This window comes from Chaetura pelagica, unplaced genomic scaffold (genome assembly GCF_000747805.2).
Source record: "Chaetura pelagica isolate M959 unplaced genomic scaffold, ChaPel_1.0 scaffold613, whole genome shotgun sequence".
Classification (NCBI taxonomy): Eukaryota; Metazoa; Chordata; class Aves; order Apodiformes; family Apodidae; genus Chaetura; species Chaetura pelagica.
This window is the reverse complement of record NW_009952571.1, coordinates 57,719-70,998: the sequence shown is the minus strand read 5'-3', so window position 1 is coordinate 70,998 and position 13,280 is coordinate 57,719. Positions and strand designations below refer to the sequence as shown.

The 13,280-nt window shown below is 52.8% G+C and overlaps 1 protein-coding gene across 1 annotated transcript in view; it reads right to left on the bottom strand.

Moving 5' to 3' along the window:
* Positions 1-1,233: 1,233 nt before the first annotated feature.
* LOC104385136 (chromosome unknown open reading frame, human C15orf52) overlaps positions 1,234-13,280 on the bottom strand; it is a 30,075-nt gene continuing 18,028 nt past the window's right edge. Inside the window, exons 6-11 of the mRNA XM_009993549.1 lie at positions 11,432-11,506; positions 8,754-8,938; positions 7,354-7,415; positions 6,306-6,408; positions 2,366-2,423; positions 1,234-2,016 (exon numbers count right to left, since the gene is read on the bottom strand). Coding sequence (XP_009991851.1) covers positions 1,234-2,016; positions 2,366-2,423; positions 6,306-6,408; positions 7,354-7,415; positions 8,754-8,938; positions 11,432-11,506 — 1,266 coding nt within the window. The remainder of the gene's footprint in view (positions 2,017-2,365; positions 2,424-6,305; positions 6,409-7,353; positions 7,416-8,753; positions 8,939-11,431; positions 11,507-13,280) is intronic.

Below are 13,280 nucleotides of genomic sequence, written 5' to 3'. Positions count from 1 at the left end.
TTTTTGTTAGCAGCTTAACCACTTCATCCCTAAGCTCATTTGTGCCTCTGGGATGAATTCTAAGCAACACCCAGGGACAAGCTGCTGGGTCGGGGCCTGCTGGAAGGGGGGAGAGGTGCTTGGTGGGAGTGACCTGCCTGCCTAGCTTTGGGCAGCTCAGTGCCCCAAGGGCTCACTGTGGATGTGGCTGCTGCCAAGGGTAGAGGCAGGAGTATCCTGAGGGCAAGTCAGGTGTTAAGCAAGCTGGGTTGAGTTCTGGAAGTGCTCATGTCTCTCCTTTGAAGAGAAACAAAGCCCAGATCTGACGTCAGGTGCCTCTGTGCTCAGCCTGAGGTGGGGGGAGTGAATCACAAACTTCCTGCTTGACTTGGTGGCAGAATGACACCCTGGCCTGGGCTGTCACATCCTGACCTGTGCTGGCATTGCCTGCCAACAACATGTCTTACAAAGGTAACTGCCAAGGAGGCCCTACTCTCTTTCGCTGCCCCATCCTCCTGATTTCTACCTTATTTTCTGGCTGTCATACTCTGTTCTTTCTCCTGGCTTTTCTGCATCTGCCCTTCTGGGAGAAACTGCTTTGCTTGAGTAACACCTACGTACCCAGATCTGTTCTTCCTCCTTTCTGTTTGGTTCACAGGCCTTTCCAACAAGAGCCATCTCACCTGTTGTGTTTGCACACTGCCTGGCATGTTAGTGTTACCACATGTACAACCCAATGTGTAGCATTCACAGACCTTGTACAGGGAAGGGAATCCCAGGTGCAATAACCTCCTTCAAACCACTGCCCACCAGGTGGGCCTTGGGAACTGTGCAAGTGCTTTGGGAAAGGGACCACACTGACCTCAGGTTATTCTAGTCGTGATCACCCCAGAGACAGAAAGAAATTAATCCTGCTCTCCTTTCTGAGGTTATCCCTTCTGGGGAAGAGTTTCAGTTTGTGCCTTAACTAACCCCATCAATCAGACTCAGCAGCCCAGTTTTCTGTCCAAATTCTCCTGTCTGACTTGCCACTCCAGGGCAGGTCTTTGTGATGCACAGATTTAGGCTGCCTGAGGGATCCACAGCACTGTTCATTAACACTTCTGGACAGTTATCTGGGATAATGCTGTCAGGGCCACAGAAAATGGAGCTGTGGATCTGCCCTACAACTTAGTGTAAGTGGGATAGCAAACACACCATGGGGAGGTGGGTCAAGAACTCACCTTCTGTCTCAGGCAACTGGTGCAATCTTTGCTAGTTGAGAGTGTTCCCACTGTCCTTGTCCTTGCAATCTTCAGGCTGGTCCCCTTCCCTGGACTGTGGTTTCACTGTGTTCTGCTCAGGCACAACAGTCTTGTCAGAGGTGGCTTTCCCTGGGGGCAAAGGCTCTCCTCTGTGTTCAGTGTCTTCAGCATCTTCACCTCCTTTCAGTGCAACTGTTTGCCCCTCAAGGGCAGTGTCTTGGGTCACTTCCTCCCCTCTTTTTGTCACCAGCTGTCCTTGACCTGCATCCAGCCTGTCTCCCTCTGCTGTCACCAGCTTTCCTCCGTGGCCACTGGAAGAGTCCTCACTGGACTCCTGCTCTGAAGCTGTGTTTTTCTCTAAGCCAGCTCCATCTGCTGCTCCCGTGGGCAGTGACAAGGTCTCCTCACTGCCATGCCTGGTGGCTTGCACAGTGTCTGGTAGGTTGCTCTGTGGAGCAATGCTGGAAGTGCTCTCCTCCTCCTGAGAGGTGTCAGCAGTGCCAGGCTTCCCATTGGCACCTTCCCCAATGCCTTCCTTGCTTGGCTTGTGCCCTGGCTCTGAGTCCCCTGGGCTGGTCACAGACACCTCTGTGCTGAAGCCCTTCACTCCTCCCTGCTCCTCCTTCTGGCCGCTGTGGGCAGAGTGGACCTTTCCATTCCTCAGCTTTTGTGATGAGGAGGCTCCATGATCTTGGGGGCTTGGCTGTTTCACCTTTTCCTCCAGCTCAGCTGTGCAATTCTCTTCCACCCCCTCCTCACCTCTGCTTTTCTGCTTGTCCATACCAAGGCTCCTCTGAGAAAAGGAGAAGATATTTAGTTCAGCTTATTAAAACATTGATATATGCTATTTCTTGTCTGTGATAGTTCCCAAAACTTGGGGAAAATGTTGGGAAGGCCAGTCAAAGAATTAAAAGGATGTAGGTGGAGAAGTGGTCAGAGATCAGAGCTAAGTGGGGTTGTGCTGACAGAGGGTCAATGCAGGACAGAGGGTCTCTCACATCATGCCATCTGGGCAGTGCTGTCGAGGGGTACGTGTGCCCCAAGACAGGTCTCCCAGCTCTGCTCTGGCTCAAAGCCTCCAGCTCTCCTGACAGGGCATGTGCTGAGGAAACTCAGCAGCCAGCCTGGACTGATGGACTCACCTGGCCATCAACATCATCCTTCAGAAAAGACATGTCATCGCCTTCTTTTGCATCCCATCTGTCAGGAAAGACAAATCAGAATTCAGGCCTTCAGAGTCTCATGTGGCAAAGCCTCTGTCCCTGCCTGACTCCTGGGTAGGGATTCCTGCCCAGGACCATGCAGGCCCTGCCTCAGCCCCCTGACCAGGCAACCAGAGATAAAGGTGGAACCAGACATAGCTGGTCCAGTTCCTCCTGGCACCTGCAAAACACTCAGCCCATCCAGAGCCACTCATCTGAGACCACAAAATCTTAATGAACGGGTTGTTATAATTCTAAATGTAATGAAAACATAAAATCCAATTGCCAGCACAGGCCTCTGTCGTTAGGCTAATAAGATACACAGGTTGCTTGTCCTGATGTCTGCCAAAGCCTTGTCCTGCCTGCCTGACAGTGCCCAACTGTTCCAGACCCCCACAACAGCAGACAGTGAAGGATAAAATTGCTTTGGAGTAGCCTGGGAGATTGGAGCCATGGACACGTGCAAGCAGCCTGCAGGAATGGCTGGGAGGCTCAGACTGAAGGTCCAGCCAGCCCAGGCTCTGCTGCCCTCTCAGCACCACTAGCAGATGCTTAGGGGTAGAGTTTGGAAAGAGGGAAAATGCCTTTTACCCCCAGTGCCCTGCCCAGCTTCCAGGAATGTGCTCTGAGAGTTCCTGAGATGGTATCACTCTGTTGAGTCATGCTTAGCAGACAGTCTCTTCCAAGGATTTGTGTAAGTGCATTTTGACCCCATAATAAATTTGCAGCTGCTACAACATCCTGTGCCAAGGAGGGTCACAGCTGAGTTAAACCCCGTGAGGAACTGCTTTCCTTTGCTTGTTTGAATTTGTTAGAGTGAATATAAATCTGAATTTGCCCATGCAGTGCTGCTGGGCAGGGAGGGGTCTTAGTAACCCTTACCTTCTCATCTGTGTGCCTGCTGAGTTACCTCACACACACAAAAACGTGTGTACATGCACACATCTCTAGAACACACACGTATTCTCCCTGCCCCGTACACTTAAAACACACCAAGTGCAAATGTTTGAGACTTAGTTCTGCTCCAGACAGACTGCTGGGCTCACTGGCCTCTGCATTTGGCAAGTCTGGGACAAGATACAGAAAATGGAAATGCATATGGAGGTGACTGCAGGGTCAGGCATTTCCAGAGGCAAATGTGTCAGAGTGACCCCACGTGCCCTGTGAAAGTTGTGTGGGAATTGCCACCACAGGCTGCACCTCCCCTACACTAAGCTGCTCCACTGTCTTTTTACCTGGCAAAGCTCTCGGGGCAGAAGGGAATTGCATTTGCAAGCACCTCGAGGCTCTGGGGGTGTGGAGCTGGGTATGGTGGCCTCAATAAGCCCAAGGGTGAAGCCTTGGAGCAGCTCTGTAGGGCTTAGCAACAGCCCAGCACTCTGGGCACAGCCTTGAAGTGCAGGGAAAGAAAAGGCTCCAGCAGGAAGGGGAGAGAGAGGACGAAAATGATCCTTGCAGTGGGTGTAACTCACACTCCCAGCAAGCACTGACAGAACCATGAGCCGCTTGTTCTGTGCAATTTCTTGCAGCCCTTGGGAGCACTGAGCATCTCTCCAGCAATGAGACACAATCTGCTCTGCAGCAGTAAACCCTGCTGTGAGCCCTCCTCAGAGCAGAGGGGATGGCTCTGGAGCTGTGGTTTAATGAAACAGGTGGATCAAAGTCTAAAGGAACCCCTGTTCTCTGATTAGCTCGGAGGAGACCTAGACAACTAATAATAACAGCTCCAGGGCAGCTCAGAGGGAAGCACAAAGGGCAAGGCTGCAGCTGTAGCCTTCCTCTTGAATCCAGTATAGCCCCAGCCTGCTGTGGGATCTTAGGAAAGCTGCATTCCAGGATAAATACTGCATTTTAGAAAGGATGATGACCTAAAGTCAGCTCCTGTGTGGCTGTTAAAAATCTTACCACCCGTGTTGGGGTGGCAGTGCCAGGCCAACAGCCACCTGTGCTTTACCTTCTTATATCTATACCACCTGGATATATTTTTTTTCCCTTCTGATTCTCTTCTCCAGTGCAGCTGCTGAAGTAATTCCTGCACACACATATTCTTTCTATGTCTCTCTCTGTCCACCTCCCTGTCCCCATTTTTTAGCTCTTCCCTCACTGCCTTGTAGCCTGTCACTTCAACTTCATTCTTTTCTCCTTCTGCCCACCTCCCTATCTCTGTTTTTAATGACTCCCTCTCTGCTCTGCAGCTTGTCACTTTTTAGATATTATTTCTGCCTCTCTCTCTGGACAGTTCCTCATCCTCTTTTGATTATCACAAATAACCCAATTTCAGTGGCAAACCTCAGGAGCAGAACCAGCAGAACCTCTGCTGACTCCTGAGGGCTGCTGTTGAGGTCTGGGAGTTCAGTTTTGCCCTCATGGGTTGGGACCTTCAGGTGGGCCAAAGCTGTGTGTACTCACCACAGCTTTCACAGCTTTGAACAGCCACATTCAGCCTGTGGTCCTAAGGTATTTGCGGAAGGCAATAACATAAAGCAAACCTCTAGGCATGCCCATCTTACAAATCCTCTGGAACTGCTATAATTCCCCAGTGCTGCAGCCAGTGGCCGGGGGAGGAAGAGCATGAGCACAGCTCATCAGCTTTTCTTTCCCAAGTACAGTTCATTTGGGATGGAGCTGAAGAATAGGAAAGGGTGGAATGTAACTTGCAGACAAAGCTAACTTGATTATTTGCATGCTGTTTGTCCTATTTGTCATCAGTTCCTCATAATTAAATTTAATTTTTTAAAGTATGATTAAGGAACTGGGCTTAGAAAGACAGAAGAGAACCCATCTTTCTGCTCTAAGTAGATTTCAAGTCCCCACCTAGCTGAGAGTTCTGGCTGCTCGGGTGCATGTCCCCAGAGCACAGCCACTGGGAACAAAAGCAATACTGAAGAGTCTCCAGGCTTAACATGGTGCCAGGAGGTGCATATTAGACCTGTCCTGACACAGCAGAGCCCTGCACACTCAGACCCTGCCCAGTGCTCCCCAACTCAGCCAGCTCACAGCAGCAGCAGCTGCCCCCCAGCCAGCTGATGTCCTCTGGGTGATGCTGTCACTGCCCCATGGAGCACAAATCTGCTCCTGGATCTGCTCAGCTCCACACTCCTGACTGCCCTGGGAGGCTGAGGAATGCTAACAGGAAAAGCTCCTGGAATGGTTGTGTATTCTGGAGAAATGAAGGGGCTTGGGGTATGTAATCAAGTCTTCATCCATTGGATGCCCACTGAAGGGCACAGCAGTGCTGAGAAGATGATGACTGTTATTAAACTGTCAGTGTGGCTCCAGGAAGCTGTGCTGAAATGTAATTAGGGAGAGCAGCAGGGGAGGGGCTCCAGGAGGATGTGGGCGAACCTGTAAAATGCAGGGAGCTGTGCTGAGATTCTGAAACTGCCCCTGTGCCCATCACTGCATGGCTGTGTGCTGCCCACAGCTGGCAGGAGCCCCTGCCCTCCTCACCAGGCTGGGGATCTTGAGCAAGAGTTGATTAGGAAGAAAAGACACCGGTACCACACTATCAATCCTGATTACTATTGGTTCAGTTGGGAACTATCTTTGGAGAGCTCCTCCACATAAGCAGTGCCTGGTGAAGCCTGGTAAGAGGGATTCAAAAGTTTGCTGGGGCATGTGGCAGTGCTACCCAAATCTGGCCACAGAGAACCCTGCTCCCTGGGCTGCTCTGCAGAGGGTCAGCACCCCACAAGTACCACAGACCCCACCAGCGAAGTCCTGCCAGCCACGGTCCCAGCCAGCGTGAACTCCTCCAAACAGCTGCCCTTGTGGAACAACGTCCCTTTTTGTCTGTCCCTCTTCACAACCCGAGAAGGAATGAGCCCTGGACATGCAGATGCCAAGCAGCAGCTGGCAGCACTGCTGCTGGCCTACTCACCTCCTGGCTCTGCCCGTCAGCCTGTCCTTGCCCTTGGCTCTGCTGCTCACTGCAGGCACTGCCTTCGAGCCGGCGTCGCTCACGTTCACTCCGTGCTGCCCACCTGAAAGACAGGTTGGAAAGGCCATGAAGGAGCAGGCAGAACCTCCTGATGCACCACTGAAGGGGCCAACATCCTGGGGTCACTGTAAAATACCTCTGGAGGGGGAAGCCTCTGAAGCTGTATCTATACTTTCCAAAGTAATACATACAAATTGAGAATTTAGGGATATTTCTGCTGCGTTTTTTTTTATTCCAAATTCCAATCATAACTTTAAATCTTACTCCTTGGATACCGTCTCCCTTGTGCTGTTCTTGGAAGACTTGTTCTCCCCTGCCACACAGCACAAACTGTTCCAGGGAGCTATGAGAGCAGCCACATGCTGTGACCCCAAAAGGCTCTCCAGATCTGCAGGTGTCTGGAGGGAGCTCTCCCCAGGAGGTTTACTCACCTCTCCCCTCGGGAGGAAAGGACCTGGGCTGGAATTTCCTTGCGTTTCTTCCCCCTGAAAGGACAGAGCAAAGCATGCACAGAAGTGAGCAAGGTTCTGTACTGGACACTCAGCAGAAAGCCTGATGTTCAAATAGGGTGTCACAAGGGAAAGCTTGGTTCTGCCAAACCCATCTCCTGAGGTACAGGAGTCATGATGGACTTGGGCTAGTAAAGAAGCAGCAGGTGCCCCCGGGCTCAGAGGCGAGGTGCTCTGGGATTGCCTCTCAAGCCAGTGCCTGGAAAGGAGGCAGGGCTCAGCCTCCGTGTCGTGTCGGACAAGGTTCCAGAAGCCACTGTTCTCCCTGGGAAGGTAAAAAGCACTAGCACCCAGAAGCTCAAATCCCATCCCCTGAGCATTCTGCAAAGCAGAGAGGGCTGAGCCCCCCTGCTGCGGTCACAGCTTTCCCAGGAAAGCAGAGTCTCACAAGTGCCAGCCAGGACAGCTGCTGTGGCACTGGGAGTCGCACGATCAGCGTTCACTAGCGTCAGGACAGAGTCTAGGTGTCCCTTGCCAACCTTTCTTATTGCTGGGATTATCCAAGGCTGGCTCCCCATCCTTAACAAAGTCCTCTTCAAACCTGCAGGTTAAAAACAGGCATTGTCAGACCTGACCATTCTCCCCCAGTGTGCAAAGCGTGGGCAGGAGACCTAGGGACAATATGGGCTCCAGCCCTTCTGCACCTGCCCCTGGCAAACATGGGCTGGTGCATCAGCAGGAGCTGAGACTGCATGCACCAACCAGGAGAAATGAGGCTGGGAGGCAATTCTACCCCAAAGGAGAACCTCTAAAACCATCAGTGCCCATATGTATTTAATTCTATGACCATCCGTGAAGCCTACAGCAGGCTGTAGTGTAACTGTGCAGCTTCCCAAGCTTCTAAACACAATCTGAAGCAGCCTCAGGACTTGACATCTCAGATCAGACTAATTTGGTTGGTTTCTAATCCTGCTTCATTTGTATTATTGCTTTTCTTTTAAAAAATTAATACACTGGAGAACAATAGGGCTCAGAGCTGTCTTGCCAGCAACACTCAGCACCCACTGAAGTAAATTCACCTCTAATTACTGGGATCTCAGTGACTGAAAATCCACGTATTTGGTCCCATTCCTCAGCTAAAATCTTGCCCCATCTCTCTGCCCTGTACAAACTCTTCTCTCAGCAAGCCCCTGTAACATTTCCTAACTCCACACCCTACCAAAACCTTGTCCTGCTGCAGGTGCTAAGTCATCCTCCAAAGCTTCCTGTGGTGTGACCCAGTTGAACAAGAACAGTGAGAGGGACAGTGTTTGCAGCAGAGAAGTGTCAGGCCCATGAAGAGCTCTCTCATGGCTGTCCCAGCATTTCCCCCATCACACAGGCAGCCCTTTGATGTGATCCCCTCACACGGCAGGGCCAGAACGGGCTCAGGTTGGGAGGGCTGGAGGATTTGGGTATGTTGGCCTGTCCCGTAGTTGAAAAGGAGAAACCAGCAGGGCTGTGAGAAAACCTGTGGACTAGCAACATGAGTTTGTCCATCCCTGCTTCTAGAAGAGCACCTGCACCCTCCTGCTGCTAGATTTGTCCATGTGGAGGCGGAGAGGACCCTCCAGATAGAGAATGAGTGTTGATTCGTGCTCCCCTCCTTCCTGCAGTCTGATCCCAGTGGGATCAAAGGCAGACACCCTTTGTCAGCACACAGCACCTCCAACCAGGGTAGGGGACCCCATGTCAGAAAGAAAGTAGGAGAATCACTCTGATATCTGGTCCCACTGACAGACCAGGTCAGGAGGAGAAAGAGACAGCAGTGTGGCTTTGCTCGGGGAGAGGCACGTGACAGCCAGGGATCTGATCAGGAGTAAGTATCTGCACAAGAGCTCATCACTGGCTTTAGATGTCCTGCTGCAGGCAAGCCACCCCAGGGCTGAGGAGGACCTACATGTGCTCTGACTTCTCCACGTCCCAAGCCCGTCGCCACTCGCCCTTCGCGTTCTTGTGCCGGGCCAGTCGCTCCAGGTCGATCTGCTCCCGCTCCCTCTTCCAGCGGATGTACTCCGAGCGCTCCCGGCCGCTCAGGGGGAAACTCAGCTCTCCAGGGCTCTTCTGGCCTGACTTCCCGCCCTCCTGGTGGAGGGAGAAGAGCTTTGTGTCAACACACACGCCCGCAAGAGCTGCCCCGCCAGAGACCCCGCGCAGTGTTGGAGAACAAGGTGAGCTCTGCAAAGGGACCCGCACGAGGGCTCTGCTTTACCCACAGCCTGAACACACTGTTCCCAGGACTGGCTGCCTTTACAGAGAGGGAAACCGAGGCAGGAAGCAGTTACATGGTTTGCTTGGAGCCTCGTTGTAAATCCAGAGCCAAAGAACAAGCAGCCATTCCCCACCAGGGATATTCAACAAGGAGAATGATTTGTGGCCGGGTGTTTCTGAGGAGGTGCTGCACTGCACCCAGGCCATGTGAACTGTGTTCCGTTCCCAAGGGCTAAAATGGCTTCCACCCAGCCCCTGGATTTTCCATCTGGATACACTCCTCTTGCCTCGATGAGCTGGGCCTTCACTGCTGTTCCCCTGCCCTGAGCCACAAGGTTTCTTTGGTGCTTGTAGCCATATCCAGCCTCCTGGTCTGGGAAGCAGCTGTCATAAGATGGAGCTTTTCATCCTAAATATCCAGAACCTGATCACAAACGTTCGCAGCCTGCCCCTGTCACTCTGTGTGCAAATGGCCACGGGATTGATTTGCCGCATTTCTCTTTGCAGACACTTTTAACTGCAAGCATAAATCAGACAGTGGCTTTCACCTGCTGTGCTCCTGCTCACCTGAAGGTTTTAAAACCAAACATTCTCAGTTTTTCCTGGAAGAGACACTTTGCTAAGGTTTACTTAAAACATGTAGTTAGTTCTTGAAGTAATTGCAGCATCTCCCAACAGAGTTTGACAGGTGGAACTCTCACGGAAGGTGCCCTGGGCTTTGGGACACTAAAATCAAAATTATGCCTATGAGATCCCTCACGCTGACAGGAAGGAAGGCAGCCTTCTCTGGCCCCCAGGCATCCCCAGGAGACCACAGCAGGGCTGGGGCCAACTCTGTGCCCAGGGCACACAGTACTGCAGGTGCCAAGAGCAGCATCATTGGAGACAAGGGGCCTTCCACTTTCATTGCTTTGAGCCCCTTGGTTCATCACTGCTCCTCACGACAGACCAGTTCAGAGCTGTCACTGCTCAAAAATGTAAAGCTTAATGAAAATATAGTTCAGGGCTGACAGAGCACATGAGGAGGGAGAGGTGGATAACCCAGCTGTGAGGTTAATGCACATGGTAGAAACAGGAGCCAACTGGCCAGGCTGTGTTGTCAAGCAGCAAAGAGCCTAGGGCAGAGCTGCAACCTGGGGTGCTCATTACCAGTGGGTAATGCATCTCTCTGTACACGTGCCCTTGCACACCAGTCACCATCACCCCTTCCCCACACAGGAATTACCTCCTCAGCCTGGCACTGCTGCTAAAAGCAGAGCAGCAGGGAGGGAGGGAAGGAAAGCTGTGTTACCAAGGAGACCCGGCGCGTGGGCTGGAGATGGGGTGGCAGTAATTGCTCCTCCATTCATTAGCAGGCAGGAGCTGGGGGGCCCAAGGCTGCACCCCCCAGAGGAAGATGGGGGCTGCAGAAAGGCAAGGCACAGCAGGGCAAAGCAAGGGCGGGCACTGGTCCCTGGACAGGGGCACAGGCCTGGAGATGCCCCACACAGCTCCCAGCCCCACGTGCCCATGGAGGAGAAGCACAGGAGGGCTGAGCAGCACCCAGCTGGTGAGAGCAGGGCTCAGCCTCCAGGGCTGGAGGAAAGGGAAGTGCCCTGTTACCTTGCCCCTTAGCAAAGGGGAAGCCAAAAGTGAGGGAAGACCATGGCTGGTGTCTGTGTTCTCTCGTGGGTAGATGAAGAGGTGGTGATGGGGCCTACAGGGCAGGGGGAGCTGGTCCCTGACCAGGGTTTCACCTCAGCTGCAATGTGGCTGTGTTCCCCTTTTTTGCTCTGGGGGACTCAGCTGGAATGAATTTATAAGAGCCCATCTGTGTCCTCCTAATGAACCACACTGAGGTGGGTCTATTCAATTTGTGCTCCATTAATTAAGAGCATCTGCAGGCTCAGGAGGACCAGCATGTCCTCCAGGGTTTGCATTAAACAGTCAGTGGGAAGGTCTGTGCTTCAATTTACCTCCATCCTACCCAGCTTCTGCTGAAGAGAGGAGCTGGAGGTAATATGGCCTGAGCCTTTCAACCCACAGATTAATGGGTTTGGGAGAGAAACCAGCAAAGGCTGTCCTGCCACATGGGTGAGCTCATTGTACCTTTCCCAACATCCCTGCTGCTGTGCTGGGGACGTGAGCAGCCACAGCAAGGGTGTGCAGGGCAGGTCCCCTCTCACCTCTTCCCTGCACTGCTTTGCTTCAGGTGTGTTGGCTGCTCAGCAGAGCTTTGGACACTGAGAGGGATGAACAGGGACCACACCAGAGCATATTGCTGCTTCCTTTAGGATGGAGGCAACTCTTAGTGGTGGGGAGGCATATCCTTGTGGTTTCTTCTTCCAAGGCAAGGGTAGCCCCCAAGGGACGTGGGGTCCCACTCACCTTCCTGCTGTGCTCAGTTTCTGGGCCTTTGTCACTGTCTGATCTCCTCTTCTCTGTTGTTCTCCTCTCCTCTGCCTGCAAGAGCACACACAGGAACTGTTTCAAGGATTAAACAAGGACTCCTGGCAGAGGACTTTGTGCCTGACCCTGTGCCCACCAGGACATGTAAGAACTGCCCAGAAAAGGTCAGCAAAAGAATAAAGATTGGTTTCTGGGGCCCTGAATCAAACCAATGTAGAAAAAGAGAAGTCAGAAAGTAAGGAATGCATGAGAAAAGCAACAAAAAGGGATGCATTCCCATAGGCCCCTCCTCCTCCCAAGCCAGAGAGGTGTCCTGTATGGTCCTATTTCTTTCCAAGACAGACCAAGGTATCTTTTCAAACCCAGCTTATAATTCAACAGTGTGAGAGCTGGGAGCCCACACAAGATGCAGCTAAAAGCCACCATGGTAAAGCTGGGAGTGACTTTTGTCTCTGTCAAGCACAGAGCCCTTCCCCTGGGGTCCATCCCTGCATCCCCTGGGGTCAGCCCTGCTGCCACCAGCCTGGCAAGCTCTGCTCTAGGGCTCATATCTCCCTGCCTGGCAGGAGGGGAAAATTAGCCCCTCATTAGCTGGGGCTGCCATGAGTGGAAAGGCCTCAGCTCCCTGCAGCCCCCAGGAGTTGGGGCATCCAGCTGGGGATCCCTGCTGCTCAGTTACAGGGCTGGGCAGCGTGTGGGGCTGAGATTATCGTGCTGCTGTTCTGCAGTGCCAGACAAAACTGGAACACAAAGAGCAAAGTGGCAGTACAAACTGCCAGGTCAGCTGTTCCAGAAAGCAGCAAGTCCATGAGGGCCAACCCAGGCTGCAAACAGGACTTGTATTCCAGTCATTTGCCAAGCCCCAGCCTAGCCCAGCTGGATACCTGAAACTAGGGATCAGTCTCAGTCCTGGCTGGCTCTGCCCAGCCTCCTAAGGCAGCTCATCCCCACTGCAGCCTGTTCCTGGTGGGATCACACAGGGAAGGAGCTGTGGGCAGTCTCTGGGGCTTCTTCACCTGCTAAATCCAAGGCAGGTCAGAAGTGTGACCATGCAGCCAGTGCTCATGGACATGCACTCCAGGCATGACAGCTTCACTGGTGTGAAGCTGGTGTGGCTCTAGTACAAGGGAAGCTTGTATAAACATATTATTGGAAATAATGGGAAACATGTTAACTATATTGTCCTAGGATTGTTCAGCTAAAATTTGGGAAAAATCCAGAGGGGTCTGTGCTCAGAGGAGCCACCCCTTACCATATCCTGGCCTGTCCTGCAGCAGGTGAAAGATGGTACCGGGTATTTATTTCAAAAGGTTGCAGCAAATATTCTGTAACAAAAAAACCCTCCCCCCAGGCTGGCTGAGGAGCACAGCACAGAGGGATGTTTGGTCTCTAAAGCAGCTGGAAAAGAAACTCACCGTTTCATACAGAGTAGGAAGGAGCCAGCTGCTGCAGAAGAGCTGCAGCCCCTCGGTCCCCGGGGGAAACCTTGGGTGGGAGGAGATGAGGAGCACTGACCACCTCAGCCACGCCAGAAACACCCAGAATTTATAGGGAAACTGAGGCAGGGAGCTGCACGGGTGTGCTTGTTGCTTCATCCGAGCCTGCATATTTCTCAGGCAAGCTCATGCAAAGCCTGATTTGGGTTTGGCTCCTTTACAACGCCCGATTGTGTCCCCAAAGGCAGGGACCGGAAAGCCGGCGGGGCCGGGGGCCGTGCAGCTGCGGGGGGTTGTTTCTCGCCCGGCACGGCTCGGCTTCAGCCCCAGGGGCAGCGGAGAGCCAGGCGGTGCCCAGGAAATGAGCGGGGACAGCGCGGCTGAGGGGCCGC